This window comes from Lissotriton vulgaris, chromosome 3_1 (assembly GCF_964263255.1).
Source record: "Lissotriton vulgaris chromosome 3_1, aLisVul1.2, whole genome shotgun sequence".
In the NCBI taxonomy this organism is placed as follows: Eukaryota; Metazoa; Chordata; class Amphibia; order Caudata; family Salamandridae; genus Lissotriton; species Lissotriton vulgaris.
The window spans coordinates 1,250,650,364-1,250,677,596 of NC_141689.1; the positions used below are offsets into that span (position 1 = coordinate 1,250,650,364).

The window sequence follows — 27,233 nt, forward strand, 5'->3', positions numbered from 1 at the left end:
TAATCACGCATTACTCTTGAGATTGCCAAAATTACGTGATTATGCCAGTTTGAGTAATTAGGAGTAAGCTGGGGTAAAACTCCTACAGCTGGAGCACAGGAACAAGAAACAGAGTTAGTGAGCAGCTGCTGGCTACTGCTGTTCGTGTCCTGTAGCAGTTAGTGCCATTTTCTTAATGCAAAATGCATTCTCTGCCCATTTTGGTTGCAAGGGTGGATTTTGCCCTAAGAAAATAGCGCTAAATGCAGGATTATACTTCTCACACAATTACACATAATAAAGAGCAATTTAGCAGTATTTATGAATAATTCTGCTAGAGCGAATTTCGCCAGTCACTCCCACAAATACCCAAAAATAAAGAGTTCTGCATATCTTTTTGTGAGTTGGGATTTATCGTCACACTTGGCAGAAGCAAATTAGCCTGGAGCAGCAATTAAAGTCACAGAACACAGTCAGCTGCAGGTCTCCTGAAGAGCCCTACCTGTTACTTCCATCTGGCTCGGACAGCTCACAGGCCACTCCATGTTTGACAAAGGCATTGAAGGCTATTCAAAGGGCGGGATCACTCCCAGATGTTCATGTCATCTCATGTACGATCAATGGGCCCAATTAACAGAACGAATTAAGCTTGTAAGTGCAGCTTGCACATTCAACTGCTTTGATTTGCGATTGCAAGCAATTCGTAAAAGGTGAACTTGCACTTGTAAATTCCTTTACTCAGGCACAATATAATAAATGCATCTACTCAGGGAGAATATTATCTGACGATGGTGTCCTATCGTACGACCACTCCAGAGGTGGTGGGTGAGCATTTCGAGATTGGCATGCCATGGAAATGTTCAGCAATTGCCACAAACGTCGGAGTTTGTGGCCTTTACAAACTTCTTTTTGACCAATTCTACCCTGGAAATGATTGGAGATTTAATCCTATCAATGGCATGAGTAAATCCCATTGCAGTGCAGGCAGGGCTCGAGTCGGGGTACCACGCGGGTGGACGGCGTCCCCCACATATTTTACTGGGAGCGCGATAACTGGAGCAAATGGAGCCATACATTCACTCTTTGGCCTCTCTGGGGTGAGATCTCGCCGAAGGGAGGCCAAAGAGTGAATGTGTGGCTCCACTTGCTAAGGGGTGAGTGAGGGGAGGCAATGAGTCTGATGGCGCAAGCCACCTTTCGTGACGTCACTTCCGGTTGTGACGTTATCGTCCCTCCACTTCTTTTTTTAGGACTTGTGCCCTGAGTGCAGGGATAGAAACAGAACTCCCTTAACACTGGTGGGTTTCCATGGGAAAAAAGTTTCGCCCTAGGGAAAAACAAAGTGTAACTGCATAAATGTATAACAAGTACACCATGTACAATTATGCAGGCAGAAATGCCTCTGCCTGGTCGCATTCGGATTTCAAACCTTTATTAGGAGCACTCCTGGAGACCTGGGACTACTGTGGGCTTCCAAGTATGCTCTTGGAAACTTTGCGAATTTGCATCATTTATGAATCTGCAGCTAAGCGAAGGAGCTGGCCTGCAGTTGCAGATTCACCAATGTCTTTGAGAATCACGCCACTGAAACTAGGTGGGAAATATTTACACAAAAAGAGGTTGTTCTCGCATTGTGGAAGGGTTCTGACCCTCAAGGATCAATGCTGCACACCTTTGCTTTCAGTTATTCAAATAAAAACGCAGGGCCTCATTTATGAAAAGTGACGCATCGCTGCGTGAAAACAGTGATGCGTCACTTTTCACTGCGCCCTCCTTGCGATACCAATGATGCGTCATATTTACAGTATGACGTATCATGGCGCAAGGAGTTACAGATACAGCAGTATTTCTGACGTATCTGTATGGCGCAAAAGTGACGCATTGCTGGAGTGTGTCACAAAAGCAACGCAACTCCAGCAATGTGTCCTTTCACATGGGGCTTGCCTGCGTCAGTCTTACGCCTGCTGTGAAGCAGGCGTAAGAAATTAACGCATTTGTGTCCTAGAAGTGGTGCAGTGAAATCTTATAGATTTCACTGCGTCACTTCTATGACCCTTTCTTGCGTCAGAACGCCCCCCCCCCTGCATACATTATACCTGGCGTAGGTATAATGTAGCGCAGGGGTTTAAAAAGTGATGCATCTACCTAGATGCGTCACTTTGTAAATATGGTGCAACTAGGAAAAAATGTTACGCCACTGGTGCGTCACAAAAAGTGACGCACCGGCGGCGTAAAAGGGAAGCAGAGCCTCATAAATGAGGCCCGCAGAATTTTGCAGCGAGAGTACAGGGCTGCGTTTTTGTGTTTGGAAATTCCTCATCCAATAGAGCCTATTGTGGTACTTACCTAGTGCGGGTTTACTGAATCATTGTGAGCTTTTGAGCACAGATTCCCCAGTGCTTTGCTTTTTTTCCAAGCTGTTTCCTTTCTTTGCATTTCACTAGGATTTTTCAAGGTAAAAAGCAAAAGAGTGAAATGACCTGAGCTGTGTCTCTTCCTGCATGATCTGTAATTGTGTTTTGAATCAAGAAGATTACAACGGGACTCGGAATAGCAACCGGAGGCTTCCTGGCTTCTCCAAGTGCAATGGTAAAGGGACTTGTCTACCCTTGACCTCCTGTCGCAACACACAAGGGTACATGGCTGTGCTCAATAAAGGAAAGTGCCAGAAACAAACCATTCGCCTTTATGCCCATTACATTCCTTCACACGGCCCTCAGTGACATCGGGGCCTCGAATTCCAGGAAAGAGGCCAATGTGCGGCCTACGTCAGCGCATGTTGTTTTCATAACCCGCAACGTCACCGAGTGACTTCGAATGGGAGGGTCCAACATTTTCATAATCAGCCGTCAGCGCGTGGTTCGGATGGGAGAGTCCAACTTCCAAGAACACACTTAAGCAATTGGCAGTGTTTGCTTCCACCGCGGCTTCAAAGCCTTCTAAGTGCCCGATTTCGTGCCGAATGACTTCTACCCCCAAGTAGAAGATAACGCGGGTGTGATACTGTTTGTAAACACCGGCTAACCTCGCCACCAATCGATAATGCGGAAATCAGGCGTGTGGGGGAGGTGAAAGAATGTGAACAAGGAAGGGAAAAAAAGGAGCAACGGTTAATGATTATGTTGGTTCACCCTGAGGACACCTGTGAGGACCTGAACGACGGACACAAGGCGCTGCGTTGCCATGGCAACTCACCTGGACTCCATTCAGAGAGGCGACACCCATGTACAGGAAGACTCCATACAGTACCGGCATTGGAATGAACTGAAATGGGGAACAGAGTGGAGAGAAAGGTTATTAGTGGCACAAAGGACCATTCGCCCAAAACTGAACGTTCTCAACAGACATGCATAAATGAAACCTATGAAATGTATTTCATATTTTATGAAGTGCTGTGCACCGCCTAATGCTCAGTTGGAGAGAGCAGAGTCAGATCAGAATTAGATTAGGCTCCTTTCTGATGTGTTACTATCTCAACCCCTGTCTTGGTGATCATTTGAAATCGTGCCTGAATAGTTTGAGCTCAGAGCACACTGGCACTCTTCTAGAGCACAGTAAAGTAAAGTTTGGGGCCAGATGTGCCACATATCTCATTGGGTATTTCCCAAAGCTGAAAGGAGTGGGGGGCTACAGTTGCTGCTGGTGCCTCTATCATTTTCTCCAGCTCCAAGCGGTTCATAGCAGCAAGCACAGGAGGAGCAAAACAGAGACAGCTGAGAGAAGAAGGGAGTGAAGAAAGAAAGATGGAGGTAAGGAAAAGAGAGCAGAAGGAAAGAGAAAGGGTGTAAGAGGGAGTGGGACTGCTGTGAAAGCTTTTGCCAGGTCTGCTTTTGCTTCCTAGTTCGCCCCTGATAGCGTGTACTACCACTCACTGGAGTAGACACACATTTGGGTGACTTGTCTGTTCCTTTTGATGCCCCCCCACACATGATTTATGCTTGGTTTCATCCTGTGCGCAGTTTCACAGATGTGCAAAAGAAGGAGGGCAAGTGCATAAAATGGAAACATAGAAGTGCAGGTACTCAGTACCGGAGTACCTGCTTGTTTGTGAGAAGTGCCTACTCAACAATTAAATGTAAACACTTCTAATAAGCTGAACAGTACAATATTACACGACATGACCTTGAAACAGAGACGTCACCTTTCCATGCCTTGGTTTAATCAACCGTGAAGGCTCAATGCACGGACACGACACAGCTGGTAACATGATTATGCAAGCTACGTGTGTGTGATTTAAAAAGCAAACTTGACAGCCATTTGCCACTTCACTGGTTTTAATCAGTGACCGGTAAGTTTCGATTTTCCAACGTGTACACCTCTGTACTAAAACATACATATGGAAATAGTACAGAAGGCGATCTGTCGTTTTATTTTGAGAGAACTAGTCTTCGCTTTCGTCGCACGGTTTCATGCTATATCATTTGTTGTTTGATCTTAAGGGTTTGCGTAAAAGTCTTCTGGGTTTACTGAACTGAATACGTAACAGCAGTACAATACAATCATAGTTAGGTGCAGTGATAGCAAGCTACCACAAGGTGGCAACCAAACGCTGTCCCTTAAACGTATGTCTCAATACATCTTTTTATGGTCTGACTTGACAGCACAGCTGACGCAGGACAATTATGCGAGCACCTTCGCCTACATGTTGCGAGCCAGGAGTATGTTTTGATTGTGCTTCCGCGAATAATGTGCTTTTACTCCACCAGCTGTGATTACATTTTTTTTATTCAGCTGCCTGAGCTTGAATTTCAGGGGCACACACATGACATTGCGATGCAGTAAAAGTATGTTAGGTAACTAGATAATTAATGGTGTTTGCCTTTCTCTGGAAGAAGCACAGCTGTGAGGAGGTGAGCCATTAACCTACATAGAGTTTTGGTCTGGCTTAACAGTGCAACTGTCGCCTGCCCTTTTAACCTACACCAATATTATTCTACACTTGTTTGCTTCCACACAAATACACATGCTATTAACTTGTAATGATTCACGTTACCATACAACATTAATTTAAAGCTAAACCTATTGGCATTGCCAATACTTGTTTATGGTCTGGCTCATTAGACAATTATATGAGCATCACTAGAGAGAGTCTTTGGCTCCGCCCACATTTTGGGAACCAGAGGTACATGCTTTGATGGAAGTTGTGTGCTTTCACACATGGACTGCTTGCCCTCCACATAGCTGTGATCATTTTGTTTATGCATCTAACTGCCTAAGCTTAAACTTCCAGGGACACAGAGGTGACATTTGAATGCTATTACATTGTATTAGTCAACTAGATAATGTATGCTGTTTTTCTCTGGCAGCAACACAGATGGGTGGAGGGCAATCATTAACCTACACAGATTTTTTGGTCTGGCTTGACAGTACAAATATCACCTGACCCTTTAACCCATACCTGTATATATGAATTAATGTTGGTGAAATGAATACAAAAGTGTTGGTATTTTACAATACATTAAATGATTTGGATTAAATAATTCATACTCAGTGATAATTTATTGTCTCATTGAGTTGTATCAGATTTGTGGTAATCTTTCCCCCTTAGTTTCCAGTTGGTATACACTACAACTGGAGGCCATCACAGGGAAGGTGGCCTTCTCGGATCAGCAGGTCACCATGATTTTCATCATATTTTAATTAAAAAAACTTATTTTTCTAAATGTTGTCCATTTTTCTTAAAGAAAATGGGACTGAATTTAAAAGAAAAGTTTATTTATTTTTTGTCTTATTTTAAAGTTGGGAGAGGCCTACTGCCTACTCTTAAAAAATAAAATGTATATTCAAAAAGGGTAAGGGATTAAAACAGAGGCACAACTAGAGCCAAATTTCAGGGGGTGAGGGGGCTAAGAATTTTTTTTAGTGGGGCCGAATCTTTAGCCTCATAAGAGCGTCGCACGTTCAGCGCCCAGTGCTGAACGCTCGAAGAACGAATGCTGACCCGTCGGCCAACGGTCGTGCGCAGCACTGGCAAGGTAGAGCTCGCGACGACCGTTGGCCGACGGCAGCACTTAAGGGGTTAAGCAACATGCAGAGTGGAGCTGCAGGGGCTCTTAGAAGGGGTGAAACAACAGCAAGACCTCATTAACATGCAAATGGTCTTTTAAAGACCTGTGAAGTGCTCGGGTGCGGCTGTGTGTGTGCCCGGTAAGCTGTCTCATCCCGGGCTGCCACACACAAAAGGGGGGGGGGAGGGGGGCCTGAAGCCCTTTGAGTCCAATGGGAGTTGCGCGCCTGGATTACAAGGGAACCCCTTAATTTTTACGAATGAATTACTACCTCCTGTGAGGTGCTTGTAAAATCTCAATGTTATGGGGCCGGATTTCAGAATGAAAATGCTAATATATTAGATAATGACTTGGTTTTTGGAAGGAACGCCTACATCACGGCCCTCCACATAACAAATGTGTATCCATTCGCAATCCCATTTTTTGGAATCGGAAAAAAACCTTTTATGGCTTCTAAAAAGGGATTAGTACACAAGAAAAAATATTATTTTGGCTGTATATGTCAAATTGGAGCATTTGCAGCAGTCAAAATGCTTAGTAGACATGCCCCCCCCCCCCTTTTGTGTGTCAGCTTGTACAGTAATTGGACTGGCAGAATAGACAATAAATCCAAAGAAAAAAAAAATTCTATTTTTTTCCACACAGTTAAAAATTATAAACAGGCAGGGAAGTAGACAGTTTCCTGTCTGCACTTATCTGTAAAAATGGAAAACAGGAAGCCTTCTATATATGTGGAAATACATGTAGTAATTGATCTAGTAACTGATAAGCCATTCATACCGAGCTCTTCAGTATGCATTGTATATTAAAATAGTGGCTGTTGTAGAGATATTAATTTGTGAAAAGGATGTCTGCCAGGAGCACACCCACTGCACATATGAATACTGTATACTGTATGCAAACCCCACTGGTTCTTGTGCAATGATTGAACTACTTTCAATATTTACCTTCAGAATAGGCGCCATAAAGACAGACACACCGGTAAGGAGGAAGACCACGGTCCCCGTCACTCTTTGTTCCCTGAAAACAAATCACACTGTTATTATCTATGTTAAAACGTCTACCGATGTCTTGAGTCACATTCTACCTCAAATCCCAGAGGAAGTGAGTGAACCATGAATAAACTGGGTTTTCAACTGTACTCACCTTGAAACAGATCACTTTGTCGGATGTGGCCAGTAGTAAAAACAACAGTGCTTAATTTGTGCCGGTGGGTGCAAGTGAGGGACATTAGACATATTTCTGGTCATTAGATATTGACTCAGAGTGGAAGAGAGAAAGGCAAAAAAGGGGATAAACAGGAGGAGGAAAAGGAATGGAATTAATTGACAAATGGAAAAAGCAGGTGTGAATAAGAGCCCACAAGAGTGAGACAAAGGGGCAGTTAGTGTAGACTAGGCAAAATAGAGGCACGTTGGGGAATCAGGACTAGACAGAGTAGGTACTCGACAACCAAGACATTCTGCGGTTCCGGTTCTGGGCTGTGAAGCAAAATGTCAGGCCACTGACCTTGTGTTTTTTTGTAACTAAACACAGATGAACAAAACACTCACTGTAGTGCTGGTGATAGACTGGAATAGAAACACTTTCCATTGATCGTCTCTTTATCCACACTTACATAACTCTAAAGAGTCCTTGCTTGGCAAACAATCAGTAGGAGGAAGTGTTTCAGTTATGTGTGTAGCACTTCTAATTCTTTTCTTTTCCTCTTCACCTGCAAAATGTTGTGCTTCCAGGGTGGGTGTGCAGACTTGCAAATTTCCACCGCAAATTCAACCTTTTGCAGGTGAAGTTTATTTGGTGTGAAAAATGTTTACTGAAATTAGACTCTTCCATATTATATTTAACCATCAGGCAATTTAAGTTCATTTTTATAGTGTATATAATTTTAGGATTATTAACAAAATCCCATTGAAAAATACATCAGAGAATGGGAAAGTCTGGGAAACAAGTTCTGGTGTTGGAACAGTCCAGGCGTCCCAGAACACAGGAGTCTGTATTAGGAATAGAAAGCACTGTCCCTGTTTGTTGTGAACTGGCTGCACCCACTGCAGACTGATTCACTGCCGTCTGCACCCTATTAAAGTAAATGTGCTGTCGTCTGCACAGCTGAGAATTTGTGCATTCAATGGGGGCAGTGCATTAGTGAAAGATGGAGCAGCTGTTTGAAGCTGCCGCTCAGCCTTTCATTTTGCAGGAAGCCAGAGGCCTGCATTTGAAAGGGGGCAGAGATTCCCCTGCAGATGAATGCAGTGAGCAGGCCCGGACTGGCCGTTGCGGGCACCGGGCAATCCCCAGTGGGCCGCATGGTTGGGGGCCGGTTTTGGCCCCCTGGGGGCCGTTTTTGTTACAGGGCCGTTATGCTGCAAAAACGGCCCTGTAACAAAAATGGCCGAAAACCGGCCCTGGCACAGAGCGCGGTCACACCTCCCCCTCCTCCCGGAGGGGGGGTGGGGAGGAGGGGGCCGGCCGAGCACTTTGCCAGGGCCGGTTCTGGTTCCCAGTCCGGCCCTGGCAGTGAGGAACTGCATCTCCCTGCAGCAGGATATCTTGGTGCGCAGAGGTTTAAGCAGTGCCCTCAGGGGACACACTGACTGCGATAACACTATGTGGAGCACATCAGTGCGCCTCATGACAGCTCCTTTGCCTCTGCACCCTCATTCGTAATACGGCACGGGCACAGAGGCAAAGTTCTTTCTCATTTATAGAGGGTCACAGCCCCATACAAAGTCGGGAATGCATCTGGGAGATTGAGGCAGGCGAAAGTGTGTGTCCGCAGTGGCGTAAAGAAACTTGAAGGGTCCCCCTTTCAAAGTACACGGAGTACCCCTCTCCGGAGTCAGTCAGGAGCTGCTCACAGGCCAGGGTACTGTGCTGAGGGGGCCCCCAGTACCACTGGGGCCTATGTTATGCCACTATTTGTCCATATTAGAAGCAGCAGTACAAGCATCTGCAGCCCTTCCTATAACACCACAGTGTCCAAAGGGTACAAAAAATGAGCCAAACTGCCCGGTGCTGTCCCGGAGCCCTTACTGTAGTAAGTCTCAAGAGTGAAAGTCCCTAGTTGCTACATTTGGGGTCCTGTACCCCCTGACTGCCATGGGACCCTCTGACCCAGATTTCAAACATGAATCCTGTAATTTTAGTTGTTTCAGATGTTACTTGCATTTTAGATATTTGCTGATAGTCTAAAGAAAATGAACAGAAAAAAGGAACAACTGCTTCTTAGGATCCACCATCCCATAGCACAACATAAACGAAAGAGAATGAAGAAGAGAGTGTCTGAGGATAGGAGGATATTGACAATTTTGGGAGCATTTTTAAAGTATGCCCTGGGTTCATCAGCAAGTTTAATACTGAGAAAACAGTATTGTGCTTTATTTACAGAAGAACATCAAGCTCATTCTTTTTGGGTCTCTTTACGTACCTCACTCCCAAAAACTTGGGCTGCTCTCCGGGCGCGGAGGTCTCGGTCTCCATCTTCAAGCTGTCAATGTGTGCGATGGAGATCACAGTAGCAGCTACATACCAGGGCAGACCCATGAAGGAGCACACCACCATGAGGATCGCCACCCAGAAGAGGTCCAGGTGATAGCCGGCACCTTTCTATAAAGGACAACAAGAACCAGTAAAGAGGAGTCATGAGGGCGAGCCAAGCTTCAGCAACAAAAATGTGTCTTCTTGATCCAGAAATTGTTTGCATCACAGACTAGTAATCTCTGTATATCTGGAGACTTTATGTGAGCCTAAGCCATGGGTGTTCTGCCAAAAGCATACAACATTATCCAACTAACTTTCCTTATTCAACTGTCAACTGCTCCAAGAGGATCAGGTATCTAATGTATATATTATTGTCAAAATGACAAATGTTCACAAACTACAGTTGGTAAACCATATTCAACCCCTCATAGGAGTATCAGGGTGCAAATCTCTACTCTAAGGGTTTGTCACAAAGGGTAACTAATACCAAAATCCTGGGCTACTATAGTAATCTTTGAGATTCCATGTGGTAAATACCTGTCTGCCAGCGTTAGCACAATGTAATGACAATGCACTTGTATAGGGCTATTCGCTTTAATATATGCTTTTCACAATAAATAATTCATGCCTACTGCCTTTGTCATAATGTTTTATAATAAACAGATCGGGCCTACGTTATTGATCATTGTCTTGTCGCCATAGCCAACTCAGTTCTGAGGTAGTGAGCATGAGCTTTCTGACAAGAAAAAAACATGCAAAGCAAACATTCTTTTCAGCAGAAAGGCACTACTGTCCATCAAAATCTCACCTACTCACCGGAAACAACATTTGGCCACAGCATTGCCCTCTCGATAATAAAAGCTCTAAAAACGAATTTTCTGTTGCTCACATAAGGTATAGTGACATCTGTTCTGACTAGCCAGACTTAAAAACACCACTGTATTGTATAACACAAATATAAATTTGCCCTGTATTGGTGATTAAAGATCAGGAAGATATACCTGATTCATTATACATAGTGACCCACATAATATTTAAAGCTATTTATGAGAAAATTAGGCATGAGCGGGAAATCCGTTACGCCCGCGGATTTTGGGGAAATCCGCAATCCGCGAATTTTGCGGATTTCCCGCAAAATCCGCAAAAAAAAAAAACGCGGACGTAACGGCTTCAAAAGTTGAACCCCCACTCATGTAACTATTTTACAATGGCGCCAGCAAGCTGCCAGCGCCGTTGTAAAATAGTTACAAAGTTAGCTTGCACAGGAACCACTAGATAAAACGAAGAAGGTGCTGCTTTATTTTATCTAAGTGCTTCCTGTGCAAGCTAACTTTGTAACTATTTTACAACGGCGCTGGCAGCTTGCTGGCGCCTTTGTAAAATAGTTACAGCTCATTCAAGGGACCCCTGCGCCCTTCGGGGCCATTGCATAGTAACACACACATGGTGGCTCAAACTAGTTGATGCTCAAATTCAGTGACTCATTCATTAGCCCAAAAACAATCGTGAGCGTCGTCGAGGCTGGACAGGTGTGCCTTCTTCCCAAATCTACCGTGGAAAATCAGCTGTGATGCTGGATAGACTGTGCATCCTTGACTTTCAAGAGAGCAATACCCGTGCTGTTCCTGTGACCAGGAGCTTCTTTCTCTTCATCTGCTGAGCTGATCTTTCTCTGACCTTTTATACACACAAGAGGTACATACATGAGCAGGCACATTGTATTCGCACAGGTTTCTGCAAGTTCGCGAGCGTTTTGTACAATTTCGCAATTTGCGAAATTGTACAAAACCCTTGCGAACTTGCAGAAACCCGCGCGAACACAAAAAAAATAAAAAATCTGCGAGGATTCGCGGATTTTGCGGATTTTCGCAATCCGCAAATTCGCAAATCCGCAAATTCGCGGATTGCCAATCCGCAAAATCCGCCCATGCCTAGAGAAAATACCTAATGTATAGAAGCAGGGCATAGTTTAATAACTGCAGTTGCAGCATTAAACTATAAAGTTGGCATGTAGCATTCTTGAAAGCATAATACAAAACGTAAAAACTAGTACCAGATTGTTGGGCTACTGGTTGGGTGGTGGGGGTGGGGTGGCATACTCAAGCAGCAACCACTATACTGGCCACAGTGGAACAAAAGCAAACCCCAAAGGAACCTGTGCTTAACCCTCTGGTAGCCTGGCACAAAACAGTCAGGCTTAACTTGGAGGCAACGTGTAAAGTATTTATGCATCACTTCAAACAGTAATAAACTGGAAACAACTTCAGAAAACTCTTAACACCAATTTAGAAAAACAGAGTACAATTTAGTATTTATTTGAGACCCAAAACTACAAAAATCCAACTATAAGTAAAAACAGTACCTAGAAGCACAAAGATCCAACTGTGGTTATCTGGTTGCGCCAGACCAGGACAAAATCACAATGTCAGGCCGACGTCAATGAAGCGTGGGCTGGATATAGGGTCCAAGTTAGGCCTGCTGAACAAAGTACTTTAAATCCTAGTTGCGGAGAGTTGCCATATCCCACAGTGAGTGTACGTCATGCAGTGGCGTTTCAGATCAACTGCAGGTGACGGTGTGAGGTCTGCGTCAAATGAAGCAGCGGTTCCGATTAAGCCATCAACAAGACTTGCAATGCGAGGCTCTGCGTCATCAAGGATCTCATCGATGGAGGCTTACAATTCAAAATACTGCTTTGGGGATGAGGTGAGCAGAGGCCGTTCCAGTGCAGGGCTGTAAAGCGATGCATTGCGCTGCATCGGTTCTGCTACAAAAGACTACAGTTGGGCTTGCAGGGTACTTTCAGGCCCACTTCCAAGGGTCCAGGACTGGGGTGGCACCACTTGGGGGACACGACTCAGAAAAGACAGAGTCCAGGTGCTGGTTCAAAGTGGTTAGAGTGTTTTCTGTTCCTGCGGCTCTGATCAGGAGGCCAGCCAATTAACCCTTGTGGTGTTGTGTTCAAGATACAGGTCCAGTCCTCTTCACTGAGGCAGCAAAGCAACAGGTCAACATAGTAGCAGTCCTTCTTGCAGCAGCACAGCAGTCCTTCTGAGTTTTCCATAGGTTCAGAGGTGTACTGAAAAGTTGGGTCTGAGGATCCAATATTTATAATTTGGGCAACATTTGAAGTAGCAAAAGGTTCTGGACCCACCCAGAAGTGTTTGGAATTTCCTTTCTTCCTGCACTGGCCTCGGCTTGGCTGGGGGTACAAAAGACTAGTGTGAAACCCTTTGTGAGTGTGCTGAGGCACAGGCTTTGTGATGTGCAAGTGTGGTGGGTCACAGCTCCGCCCCCCTATCAAGTAAGAGATGGCCCATCCTGCCAACACCTATAACCACCTTGTCTCACTGTCTGAGAGCGATACACAAAGACCAACTGCCAGCTACACCTAGTCATGTGACCTAGAATACAGATGGCAGGCACCAAATGGCTGTGACAAGAAAATGCCAACTTTCTTAAAGTGGCATTTTCTGAACTGCGACTTAAAATCTGACTTTACCATTAAAGAGAGTTTTAAATTTCAGTTCTTTAGAGACATAATTGTTAATCCTACCTGCTCCCATTTGAAAGTTATCACTTAATAAATGTAATAAGGTAACTCAATATTATCCTATGAGAGAGGCAGACCTTGCACTATAGAAAACAAATGTAAGAGTTTTTCACAACCGGGGCATGTAAAAGTTAAAAGTACATGCCCAATCTTTTAAATACACTGCACCCTACCCAATGGACTATTTAGGACTACCCTAGGAGTGACTTATATGTATTAAAAAGGAAGGTCTAGGCCTGGCAAAAGGTTTATTTTGCCAGGTCAAAATGGCGATTTAAACTGCACATATAGGCTGCAATGGAGGCCTGAGATATGTTTACAATACTAAAGTGGTTGGCACAATATGTGCTGCAGCCCACTAGTAGCATTTAACAGGCTCTGGCTACCCATAGTACCACTTTTCTTTTACTTTATTTACCATTTCAAACAATAACAATCATCAGATACATATTCCCATTGCAATACTTTGAAGAAAAAAAAAGAACATGAACAGAGCCAAAATTGAACATCAATTCCATAATCAGCGGGTCCTCTGTTTCAATGCAATATACATTTCACCTATGGGTGAATAGCTGATCAGACGCACTATAATATGACATGTAAAACCACAAGCCACCCCAGTGGGGACTATCCCAGATAGATTTTGTGGTGAAGAGGGCTGGCCAAGTTCTAGCAAATAGGTTTTTAGGGGGCCCCATATGTCCCTGGGTCAGGAGGTTGCCGGCAATGTAGAGGAAAACAAGTCACTGTTACTGTTGCAGTAAATCAGGCTATTTAACCATACCTTGACAGTAGGAATACGCTTGCTCCCCCAGGCCACAGCTATTTCCCTTTTCGCTAATAATGCTATTGAGGTGTAGCGATGGAGTTGTTTGAGGATGTTCCGGACATAACCCAAAAGTGCAACTTGTGGTGAGGCTGCAGGTTTAAGTCAGTCATCCTAATACAACATATACTCCCCTCTAATATGCAGCAACTTTCGTACGATTCAAGGTCATGTGGGCACCCATAGTCCCACTTTACTAGGGGCTTAAGTAAATTAAATGTGCCTATTGGGTGTCAGCCAATGTCACCATGTTTAAAGAAGAAAGCATGCACACTTTAGTACTGGTTAGCAGTAGTAAAGTGTGCAGAGTCCTATGAGCCAAAAAAGGGTCCAGAAAACAGGAGGGTGAAGGCAAAAAGAATGGTGATGACCTTGCAGAAAGGACCATATCTAAACAGATTCTGTTATTTTTTACCCGCGAGCAGAACTCCCACTGAGGGATACGTTGTGTGTGATCTAGAGTCTAGATAGACTTTTATTCATATAAAAGTGTGACATCAATTAGTTATGGATCATGGGATCACTTTCAATTAATATCTTGGTTACATCTTAGTAATTGTCTCAGTTATAGATAATGGTGATTTAATCTAGTGACCATGTTGTAATTCAGGCTGATATATGTAGAGAAAAAATACTGAAGTAATTTCTATTACTCAAGTGGGAAATATTCCCCATAGGATCCAATGACATTCTGTGCGACGTCAATGAATGAAACCATTGTTTTCCTGGAACAAAGACAAGGAAACAGGAATCCTCTTCCAATAGCTTGCTCTTCAAAATATCTCTCATGTCAGAGATTTTGGTCTTTGCTCTGTTGGCAAATCGTTCAGGAAGTAAATCTCTACATGCCCCCGCCAGGCAACTCCACACTGCTGTACATTGCCGTACAAGTTGCACGCACACACATCCCTTCCCGCTCCCACTAGAACTGTGTTCCACCTGGTTGAATGTTCACAGCCAAGGCAGTGTGCAGCTTTGACATCTAACCTGGGAGGGTGGAAATTAAAAATCTACTGAGTCTCATTCTCCGCCACGCTGTGGACAGGGGGAAGTATCTGTTTCCCCAGCCAATCGAAACTCTTTTCATTGCTCACAGATCATCGTAAAAGGCCTGAAATCTAAGTAAAGAAATGTCACCTTTGTTCATCAGATCACTGAGCAGTGGAGGAACCTACACCACATGCTCTAGAGAGCGGAAGGAACCTGACACCTGCTGCAACAAACCTCAGTTTTTAATAAAGGATGAATGTTACCAAAGGGGCAGAACACTATTCAAATATGGCCGACGCAGTTGAGAGTTTTATATACGTGAGATATCAGCTTTTAAGCACAAGTATTATTAGAACATTGAAATGTTGAGAGCTCCACTGGGGCGGATGAAGTGATTCATGACTCATTATTGCTGGTATGGAACTTCTGCTCTAACATTCCAATGATTTTCTTTCTGTTTCTCCCTGATTATTTTAGAATATTCTACCCTAAGAACATGGAATGCTCTAGTAGTATATAGCCCTTCTGCCTCTGGTTATATTGTTTTTAAAGGCTGTCTCTCGTCCTATACTCCCCGGCCTGCGGCTCAGGGAAAAGGGCATTTATCAATTATAGTCCTCAATAGTGGGTTAGAATGCTATATTTTGTTATTATTTGTCATTGATATTTGCATAGCACTCAGCCTGCAATAGTTTCTGAAGTAGAATTTTACATCCTGGTATTATATATAGACAAGACCTATAGTTATAAATTTGAAGCTGTCAATTACTAACATATTTTTTTAATCGCTAATCATTGCTACTCACTATATAATAGTGTTATTTTTCATGTGTTCATGTTTATTTACAATAAGAAGAGGCAGTAATAAAAAGTATGGAGGAGATGTAATAAGACAAAAAGAAACTGAAGGTTGGACCAGGCTAATCCACTGGCCAATTTGGGGAGTGGCTGTGCCACCAGCAGGCAGGGGGCACCATTGCAGCAAGGCAGCTCTTCTTTTATTGGGTTCTGCAATATCTGCATCTGCACCTGTTCCTGTAAAGGTCGGGACAAATGTGGCACTTGACCCCTAACTGAGGAGGCATGTGTCCTTGCATTGGTTCAGTTCGAAGATGTAACAATCATTGGCATAGCCAATAGGTCTAGACTTTGGTACTTTATAAGTGTTTAGCCAGAGCTATTGGCCTTGCCAATGTCTTTAAGCTATGTTGTAGAGCATTGTGGCTGATCTGCAGAATGTTGAAAAGTTCAAATAAAAAAGTGTTATAAGCACTTTTGTCACTTTATATATAACCAAGAAGCCATTATGTACAGCTGAACGGCCCTAATAAAAACAGAATCAACTCAAAACATATTCATTTCTTAACCATAAGATTATCTCATTTCCCCTCTCCTTATTATTTCTGAATTAGATTGCTATTTATTATAATATGTTTTGATGTTATAAACTATATTATTCAATTGTTTCATCTTTTGTTCAATTGTAACTCTGGTACTTGTATTATTACTCAATAAAAATTATTTAACAAAAAAACTTTTCCCTGCCTGTTCTAATGCTTGTTTGTTATAATTTTTTGTTTGTTATGGCGGTGAGACATAAACAACAGGAGAGTGGAGATTGAGAAAAACTATGCGACACTAGCAACAGAGGGACACTAAAGAAGAATGAACAGATGCAAGATTTCTAGGGCAGATCGAGGCGGTGCTGAGAAATGCTGAGGTGGTGGTGTTTTGGTGTGGAGGTGATGCTCAGGTGATGCTGAATGATACTTGGGTGGTAGTGGGTGGTAGTGAGTGATGCTGAGGAGGTGCTGAGGTGGTGGTGTGGTGGTGCTGAGTGATACTGAGGTGGTGCTGAGTAATGCTGAGGTGGTGGTGAGTTATGCTGTGGTGCTGAGTTATTCTGAAGTGGTGGTGCTGCACTGATGCTCAGGTCGTACTGAGTGATGCTCAGTTGGTTCTGGATGAGGTGACACTGTGCTGATGCTGAGGTGATGCTGCCCTGATGCTGCGCTGATACTGAGATGGTGTTGCACTGATGCTGAAGTGGTGCTGCCTTGGTGCTGAACTTCTGCTGAGGTGGGGCTGCACTGGTGTGGAGGTGATGCTGCACTGGTGTTGCGCTAATGTTTAAGTGGTGCTTTGTTGGTGCTGAGTTGATGCTGCGCGGGGCTGCACAGGTGCTGAACTGCTGCTGCGCTGGTAGGGATGCAGTGATGCGGAGGTGGTGCTGTGCTGATGCTGAAGTGGTGCTGTGGTGGTGCTGAGTAATGCTGAGGAGATGCTGCGCTGGTGACGAAGTGGTGCTGAGTGATGCTGTCCTGGTGCTGAGGGATGATGAGGTGGTGGTGTGGAGCTGGTGCTCCAGTGGGTGGTGCTGAGTGATGCTGAGTTGGTGCTGGCTGAGGTGATGCTGAGGTGGTGTTGCGCTGATGATTAAGTGGTGCTGCGTTGGTTCTGAATTGTTGCTCAGGTGGGGCTGTGCAGGTGTGCTGTGCTGATGCAGAGATGGTGCTGTGCTGATGTTTAGGTGGGCTGTACTGGTGCTAAGGTGGTGCTGTGTTGATGCTGAGTTCATGCCGCACTGGTGGTGGTGCACCGGTGGTGGTGCACCAATGAGCAGGTGGTGCTGTGTTGATGATGTGCTGATGCTGAGATGGTGCTGAGGCAGTGCTGTGCTGAGGTGATGTTGTGGTGGTGCTGAGTGATGCTTTGGTGGTGCTCAACCAAACTTAATGACATGCCAATTTTGTGATGAAATGAATTAAATAATAAATAGTCTGAACTCTCTAAACCTGCTCTGAATTCTCTCCCTCGCTGTGACAAACTTCCATCCTTTTCTTTGCTACAAAGACAATGGTAATGGCCTTTGAGATGGTCTTAATGCTGTGGTTGTTGTCACAACTCTATGATTCCAGTTGCGCTGTGCTACATATCATAGCTAGCAGATGCATCTATACAATTAGTCAAACCAAAACTACAACACCCAGAATACATCAAGTTATCAAATAAACCACTAGGATTAGACACGATATGCACAGATGACATTGTGGGAGGTGGGCCTACTATATCCCACGTATTCCAAATGCAGAAACAGGGACCCCGCCTCTGCAGTTCACACCCAGTAGAAATGCTCCAAGGCAAATTACCGGTCCTTCAGTCAGAAACTGAAGATGCACTCCGGCTGAAATGGAGCAACTTCCGGTCACTGCAAGATGAGCCTAGGGCCTACTTTAGTTTTCAGAAATGTACGGTTCAATTCGACTGATACACACACACACACACACCCCCACACACACGCACGCACGCACGCACGCACGCACACACACGAAGCTCATCAATGAAAAGGGCAACAATGGGAAATGCATCTCTATTTTCTAAGAGTTTTTCAATAATTACTCAAACAATGTGAAGCCTCATCACCCAAGTAATATTTGTCCACCTGTTTTCTGGTACTCTACCCGCTTGCCACAACGACGTACTTTGTGACAAACATGCAAATTACAGAAACAAAACACAAAGAACTTTGCCACCACATTACTACATCTCCCCTCATAGTTTCTCTGCCACATTATGTGTTGCTGTAAAAAAATTAAAGAGCCAGACTGCCAATTCGTGGAGTATGGAAGTAAAATACAACAGAGGTTAGAGTGAATCATTTAGCTGGACAGGGGGCCGGTCATGCATATATATTTTGTTTCACTCCGGCCAGCCGGACGGTTACCCCTAGCAGCAAGCGCCAATGGTTATATGTTATACGTTATATGTGGGACTGTAGAGTTGCAGTGACGTGCCAGCTTATGGGCGCTACGAGTGAACTGTACAACTAGAAGCTAAGCCACATGGGCTGTCACCCCTCTATGTACAAATGCGGTGTGATTACATGTTACGTGTCATATGTTGTAAGTGTAAAAAAAACAATTAAAAAAAAGAAACATGACACTCCATTCCTACCTGCTAAATCTTACCGCCTTATCCACTAGAGTAAACACTGCCAAAGAAAACTGGCGTCTTTCACTATCAGTAGTTAAGGAGTGCAATTGTGAAACTGCTAGTGTTTCCAGGTTTACAAAAACACCACACAGACGGGCGATCCTTGCAAATGCGCCCTACCATGTCTGGGTTAGCAGCCTCGGCGAAAAGGAGCGCCGGACAGTCTATAACGAGAAGTCTCGCTGTGATACTATCAAGAGCACTCGAAGCAAAGACACCACTAAGTCCCTTCCCTTGACGAGCCTGTGGTCTCTCTGGCCGTGCCATGGCTTAGGGCGGGTCTCTTGAGGACGGAGAAGCGGTGGGGCGTTCTGTGGGCTGAGGTTCACTGCTGTTGGCAACCCCCCCCCCCCACCCACCACCCTCCATGGTGAGTAGTATCACTCATGTCCGCTTGTCAGCAGCTCGGTGCAGGCCTTAAAATAGGCTTGCCTAAGAGCATCCTGCAGTGATGTGCATGGACCCCTGCGGGGCCGACTCAGCGCTTCATCTTTCGGAAGTAAAGTCGGGTAATAGTCTCTAGCCAGACCCTACCGGAAGTGGCGTTTAAAGAGGTTTGTTTCGTTTTATGCTTCAGTGCTAGGCTGAAGGGCTGGTACAGCGCTGCGAGGCAACGACCCCAGGGAGAGGAGCCTGCAATGCACAGAATGCGGCTGCCCGAGGCCACCCTGTGGCCATCAGGAGGGCGGGCCCGTAGTCCCAGAGGTCTTCCCCCGCCCCTACTACGTTGGTCATCCACTCCTCCCCGGGCAGGAGGTGCCCGGCTGGAGCGTGGGCGGGCCAGTGACGCAATTCCGGGGCGGCAGGCAAGGCGAGGGGTATATATCTTCCCCTCGCCATTTCAGTAGCCTCTTTGCCGCTCCGGACGCCGCACGTTGGGTCACGGGACACTCTTTTCCCTCCCTACCTCTTACCCTGAGTGTCAGCTAAGGGGGGAGTTTCCTGTGGGATTTTAATGTGTTCTTTTCGTTGCAGGCGGAGTTACGGGGCGATCCGGAAGCAGAGAGGTGCAGCACTGTACTTCAGCGGGCACATAGGGGTGCCAGAGCCTAACCTGGAACCTCATGGGAGGTCCGGGAACCCGTGTCGGCGCCACAGTAGTCCTTCGGGCGGTTGTGTGCCTGTGCAACCGGGGGTTTGCCTAGATACGCCCCGCAAGAGTTATTATCATAATGACGCAGCAGATGGGTGGTTCGCCACTGTGCTGCTTGGCTCAGCAGGCGGGCAGGTGGCGAGAATGCGGCCTGCTCTTGGATCGCCCGTAAGATAACCAACCGTGATTACATAATGTTGTATGTAATAAACCTGTAGCAACTTTTCCCAATCTAACACTGGTGTCTGTGTGTTATTTGCGGGATGTTGGGTATGTGTGGGGCAGGGGGTGCTGTTGACATGATGGGACTATACGTGCACGCAGGAGCAGTGTGGGGAAAGTCAAGGGCACTGCCTTTCCCGCAGGGGATAGGCCGTGTCGCCTGCCTTTACCATCACGAGAGACCGGGGAGCAGGCTCCCCGACCGACACCTCCAAGGCGAGTGAACCTCACTATTGTTACAGCCCCCTAGCACCATCCCTTCAGTGTGCCCTCTCCCTGACTAATCATCACGTCACTAGCTAGTGCTAATGAACGCATCATTGAAGGGGGCAGGAAGCGAAAAGCCAATCGGCCATGAAGGGAAACAAAGACGTTTTTGTTAAAGCTAGAGATGTGGCGTAGCTTCCAGAGCTGCCAACCTTGTGCCTGGGCAACCGGGTAATTGTAAACCAAACTGAAACAAACGGCGCCAAAGCAATTCGGAGACAAGCAATACCGCTCAATGCAAAAAAAAAAAGCATTTGCATTGCTATAGGTCTCGCATTTATGCAAGACCTATTGCATCGTGGACAACGGGAGGGGGGAAGCACGGCAAACAGGACTGCGGGCAGGGGTGGGGGGTGCGGGGAGAAGGGAGCGAGAAGGCACAGACAAAGTAGTGCTTACAGTCTAAATAAAACGTACCCTATCGTGTAACGCTCGAAGTAACAATCCTAAATGTAAAGCGCTCTGATACCCTCGTGGGTCAAGTTCCCGCTGTATAAAACTTTATAAAAAAATAAATAAAGGGATCAGTAGCCATGGGAAGGTACAAATGACGACATGGCTATATTAAGGAGGGACTAACGATCCTCATAACCAATCAGAAGGCAGCATTTATGAAAGACTATGATATGAGCCAATTGAAAACATGCGCGGATAGTGGGTGGAGCGTCCACTGCATACTCCATTATTGCATGCCTCGCAGAGCACGCAGCCCATGCGCACTGCCGCCACAGGCCCGACCTAAAAATAGTGTGAGGTCCGGCAAAGAGAACAATAAAAGGCTAAGCAAAGAGTCGGTCTTTAAAGATTTCTACTCTCCAGTCCACAGCAACAGTATATTTTATCCCTTCACCTCTTTTTTTCTCAAAGTTCCTGATCAGAGCTTTCTTTAGTTTTTTGAGGTCTGGCCTACTGACAGCTTCAGCTGTTTGCTGTTGAAGACCTAGAGTGAAAAAACGCAATGCACAGAGCAGGCTTTGGCGAGCCAGTTTCCCATGACAGGAAGAGTTTACTGTCTATCTCACTTCCCAGCTCCTAATTTGATGGTTTTCCTCTATATTCTTGTGTTGTCCCACCCAGGAGCCTTTCAGCCTTCCTATGTTTTGACTGGAGAGTTGTATCCTTCCACCGTTGACATCACAGAGTGTTTTAGTGACAATTGGGCTACTAATCACCAAGTCCACCCATAATCTCTTCAGTATCAGGCATTCAGAGTCGGGCATATACGTTTCCAGGCGGAGGGCAATGGCAGTATGCTTATTGCACAGGTAGAGTAGACACTATGGCCTTTAACTAAGCCATTAACCTTGAAAGAAGGGATTGTCAGAGCCCTATGTCTATATTAGGTGGGTGCTATGTCTGTGATGCCAAATCAGCAGTATGAGAGCAATGAAATAAAATGAAGGGGGCAGGAGGAGCATGCGGGTGAGCGGGAATGGGAGCAGAGTATGACCTGCCTAGATTAGTCCCTACTGTGGTACTAGGTGGGAGTGTGAGCTCTGGGCAAGAGGAGTGCGCTTCTAGGACTCTGGGCTCATAGGGGGTGGTATTAGCTAAGTACCTGTGATGTGTAGACTTCTAATCCATCTCTTTAGGCTAAGCCTACTCATGGGCTTCCACTGACCCTTATAGCACTGCTCAATACTAGTTCAGAAGCATGACCATTGTGACCAAGGTGTCGGGTGTACAAGGGAATTTCAATAAGATCTGCAGAAACAACATCTGACTAAGTGCATTACAAAGTACAATTATAAAGAGAACTTAATGAAGATAAACAGCATGGGAGAGTGGATGGTCTCATGTGATGAGGCATCCTGAAGGGTAGTCGGCAGCGGTAAAAAGAGACAGGTCTCTGAGTTCTTATTATCTGAAGTGTCACTGTTTGTAAGAGGCGATCTAGGTCTGTATTACCATAAGTACCTTGGGGCGGCAACAGGCATTTCCACACGCTTTGCGCGCCCCCGGGGCACTTTGGTATTACAGACGAGGGTGCAGACTCTTGTACATCTCCTTCAGTAATACCAATAGCACTGGCGCACCTTAAAGCGCCAGCGCTACCATTAGGGGGTGTTCCCTCATTTGCATAGTGCGTGCCCTATGCAAATGAGGGCTCTGCGTCCGCGCCATATTACAGATGCGGACACTCATAGTGCTCCACCTTCTAGGTGGTGCACTGTGAGTGCGCCCCCTGAGATCAGCCCTCTGTAGGGGTGAAAGGGGGTCCTATGGACCCCCCAGACATCTGTCACTAACTGCACCCGCCTGCAAGGGGATCTCTAATCCTCTTTAAAAGTGCAGACGGGTTGCTGCCTGCACTGTGAAAACATGCGCTGCCCCGAGGGCAACAGGAGTTCGTGGCTGCCCTGGGGGCAGCGCATTCACCATAATAGGGCGCATTGTCATTGTTTGTGCAAGGTGCACCTTTTCAAAGGTGAACCGGGTTCAAGCAATGACAATGTTTCTGAACTCTTCAGCAATAGGCTCATCCTAACAAGTCTACTAGAGGTTTGTTGAGTAGGGGTAACGGATGATTGGGTCTAGTGGTCATGTAGAAGGAGCAGGAGTTTCATCCCACTGGGAGAGCGCCTCATCCCTGACATCAGAGTGTAAGGAGTCTACGTCTTTCAACTTGTCAAGGACTGTAAATTGTGGCTCTTTCCCATCCAGCTTAATCACCGGTTCTAGCATGCCATATGTTATGTCCCATTTCCTGATCTGTGGTCTGGGGTCTAAGAACTTCTTCTGTCTGTGGTTGGTGTCAAATTAAGAGTCTGCTGAGACAGATATGATCACCTGCAGGATCTCACTAATGCTTTCTGTTGCTCTAAGTGAATGAGCCTCCTGCTGCCCCAATCTCTCACTTTAAAATTACTGTTATAGGAGATGTTACCCATAGGGTTGAGAGATTTGTGGACATTTCACCATAGGTCACATAAGTTGACATGCTCACTATGCCGGTGTTTGCCAAGTGATGAGGCGGTGATATGTACATCTGGCTCTTTTTTGTAACAACCCTCCCCCTCCCACCCACCCAGATGCAGAATTGCTCTACCACTTCTCGTGGTTATTTGATAGTGTGGCATCAGAATTATTGTGACTGCATGAGCACTGCTGTTGAATGCGGGCTTTCTCAGTGGCGTAGCAAGGAGGAGGGCGGACCGCCCCGGTAGACATCCAGTTTTGGGGGCGGTGGCCTTCCTCCATCCCTCGCTCGTACCTGCGGTCATCGGCACAGGAATCGCCAGCCCCCCACTCCTACCTGCGGCCGTCGTGGCAATCCGCAAGCACCCCCCCTCCCCGCTCTTACATGCAGGCGGAAAACGCCGGGGCTGCCATATGCAGCCAAAGGTCTAGCTAGACCACTGGGCTTTCTCGCTCCACCTGTTTCTCTTTAAACAAGGATTGGGACAGGGCTTCTTTTTTCGCTACAGGTGTGACCCGCCCATATCCTATTGTTTTTTTTTTTCTTCACGGGGTGCCCTCTGTATTTCTGTTCCTTAATGTTCTCAACTCGTGCCAGTTACCTCCCTGTGTGGTCTGCATTGTTCATCCAAGAGGTGCATTGAAGGGGGCAATATGTCCAGCTGTGCAAAGAACATAGTACGAAAACTGCTTAAAAGGTTGAGTTGGCGCGAAAGGTAGGAGTTGAACCCACTGCTCAGAGGTGGAAGAAAAGTGAACGGACCCTTTGTTTTGTTCTACAATATACTCTTATCCCAAAACTTGAAATCTATCTCTGGTTCACCTCTTTTATTATTTCACTGTTTCAACTTCATTTCCTCCAAACCTCTGCCAATGTCTCTGAGGACATGAGCACTTTACAAAAGACTATAACATAAACAGACTCAGTGCCAGCTAGTTGTAACTTAACAATGCAGTTCTGTGCCTCCTGGTGCACAATTCTAGTTCCTTTGGCTTCTGTTTGAGTCCATTCTATTTAATCTACCCATTGGAAATTGAAATAAAATGAGTTTCATGTTATAAAACAATGTGCAATGTGCTTTTGACTGCTATCCAGGCATCTACTATTAAGAACAGAAAATCATGGGAGAAGGAAGTGCAACTAACCTTGAGCTTGTGTTCCTTCCTGTTTACAATGACACCGGTGATCTGTTGGTCCATGAAGATCAAAATGGTCACGAGCAAGGCAGGAATGGCTGCTGCAAGGTACACCCACCATGGGTTTCCTCCAAAGGGTGGGACAAACCACCCACGGTTAGGACTTGTTGGCTTAAGAGACAAAAGGAAAAAAATCATATTAAAGCAGATCAATAAGTAATATTTCCTCGAAGGCTATCGATTTTTGGACGCCTTGTCGTCCATAACAAAGCTGTTTTCATTTAAAGATGTCCAAACCCTACAGGCATCATGAATGAAGCACCAACTGTTTCTGACCCAGTTTTCTATCTCTACCCTTTTCCAATCTCTGTGATGTCTCCCAACTCCAAGTCCAGACCTACCAATTTTGACATTGCTTTTACTGCATAAGGAAGGGCGGGCCTTGAAGGAACAGGCTCTGGCAGTGGCATAGCTAGGAGGGGCGGGGGTTGTAGTCCCCCCCCCCCCCCCCCCCGGGTGGCACACGTTTTGGGGCAATGGGTCCACCCCCCACTATCACCTGCTGTCTCTGGGCGGCAACAGCACCCCCGCTCCTCAATGCGTTTGTCACAAGGGGGCAGCAAAAGCACAAAGTACTCGCCAGCACCTCTCCCCCCCCTCCCCCCCCCCCTGCTCTTCTCTGCGGCAGAGACCGCCACTGGGCTCTGGCGTGGGGAGAGAAGCTTTAAGCCCATCAGCACCGTCTAACAATGGAAAGAGTAGGGGGCAATGAGAGCGGGTGCAGCGTAGAGTCCCATTCCTACCAAATAAAAAAAAAGAGAATCAGAGCCTTCTGGGGCTGCTGTAGGCGTCATGGAGAGGTTGTGAAGACCCTGATTGATGTAAGCTGGGCAGAGCCTCCAGCCAATGAGCAGCAAACCTGCTCTCCACAAGGGTGGACTCTGCGCATACTGTGTGATATGGGCTCTTCACCTGGAGACTGTGCAGAAAGACACACGATGGCACTATGTGAGTTGGCAGGTTTGCAAATTCCACAACTATGACGTACAATATGCTGTTCACTACGAGATGACCCCTCACTCGTGGCTCTCACGTCATTCTACAGAAAGCATGCTGCTTTCTGCTCTAGTCGCTTATGCAAGGGTGCAACCAGACGGCGTGTGCCCAGAAGGGCCTCAGTCTGGTGGTCCAGCCGAGTTGTTTACTAGGGCCGTTTTGGCCAATTTTGTTACAGTGGGAAAAAATTGCAAGCCCCCGGTAACAAAACCAGCACCACACTGGCGGCCTACCGGGGAAATGCCCGGTGCCCACTACAGCCATTCGGGGCTTGAAGGTGGGCAGTGATGACTGCCGATTAATAACAGCAGCACTCCATCTGTAATCCCCAGGGATTAATGTTGTGAATCTGATCACAGAGGGCTGCGGAATGGAAGATTGCAGGCTCCAGACGCTAGAACTCCAATACTGACTACCCGGATAATTTTATGTATTTTATTCGCGTGTTTTAATAATTTGTATGTATTTCATTGCTATTTTGCATATATCATGCATGCTTTTATGGCTGTCTGCAGCCGAATAAAGAGAATTCTTATTCTGATTCTGACTGACTAACCATGTGACATCTCAAATGTCTGCATGTCCCTTTCTTTAGTCATCTGATCTATGGAGCACCGCCTGCAACAAGCGCGAGACTAACACTAAAAGGCAAGCGGCCATTTATTACAAGGGCCCTTCTAAACATACCTTGAACTCACTTGGCACAATCAGTTTTGGGGTGTCCACACCGAGCAGGGCATCCAAACCGCAGAAGATGAGGATGGACAGGATGATGGCAAAGTCGCTGATGAGCTTCCGGGCCTGAAAACAAAACGGTGAGAAAAAAAACAAGTGAGCGACAGGTTTAAAAAAACGGACGACCACAGCTACTGGCAACCATATCATGTGTGACACTTTCTAACAAATGGCACTTTTCATGCTGGGATTTTTTAGCCCATACTTAGTTTCAACGTAGAAAGTGAAATGACAACTCCCTGAAAGCAGCACAATCTTGGCTTACAGCAGACATAACATTGGACCACGTGGATGCGAGGAATCACATTGTATTTGCCATGAGGTATCACAGTGCACAAACTACGCTTTATGCGAAGCCCCACAATCAACTGTATTAACATCCACATAAATGATGCCGAGCCATTCCTACAAACAGCACATTACAGCAAAGCGAACTGTAAATCACGGAGTTGCAAGTATCGCTGTCGGTGAATTATTCTGCTGTTCATCAGCCAGGCGAGTATGATGCATAGTATCTGTCGGGTTTAATCTTTCGTCGGGAAAAGACTCCAACTCCCAGGATTCAAGGGCGTGCCATTAAATAGACAGCTGTATTTTTAAGACTTGGCTCTTTGGCAATAATAAATTGCATACTCGCCATGGCCAGACTCTGGCACACCTCAGCAGCACCTCAGTAGTACAGAGAAAGTGTGACTATTCAGACTATTCCAGGCCCACAACGCTATAAGAATAGTTTGAGCGCTGGAAATGGTTATTTTGAATTTATCTTGAATTAATAAACATCTATTGTTGTGCTCATCTCTAAATTATCTAATAAAAGAGAGAGGGACCCCACGCCAAAGGGATAGGGTACCGAAACTGACTATATTTCAAAATAAATTCCCTTTGGGTTGTTTCAAGGAAAGAGCACCAATTCTTCCAGACCATAAGAGAAATAACACTTACTCTTATAAGACCTTTCAGTTGGAGCAAAGC

At 45.7% G+C, this 27,233-nt stretch overlaps 1 protein-coding gene across 5 annotated transcripts in view; it reads right to left on the bottom strand.

Moving 5' to 3' along the window:
- Positions 1–27,233, bottom strand: part of SLC4A4 (solute carrier family 4 member 4) — a 710,971-nt gene that overhangs the window by 23,360 nt on the left and 660,378 nt on the right. For all 5 annotated transcript variants that reach the window (XM_086961758.1, XM_086961762.1, XM_086961760.1 and 2 more), the window contains 5 exons: positions 26,211–26,324; positions 24,477–24,638; positions 9,415–9,593; positions 6,935–7,007; positions 3,175–3,243 (listed from right to left, as the gene is read on the bottom strand). In XM_086961758.1, the coding sequence (XP_086817884.1) occupies positions 3,175–3,243; positions 6,935–7,007; positions 9,415–9,593; positions 24,477–24,638; positions 26,211–26,324 (597 nt within the window). The remainder of the gene's footprint in view (positions 1–3,174; positions 3,244–6,934; positions 7,008–9,414; positions 9,594–24,476; positions 24,639–26,210; positions 26,325–27,233) is intronic.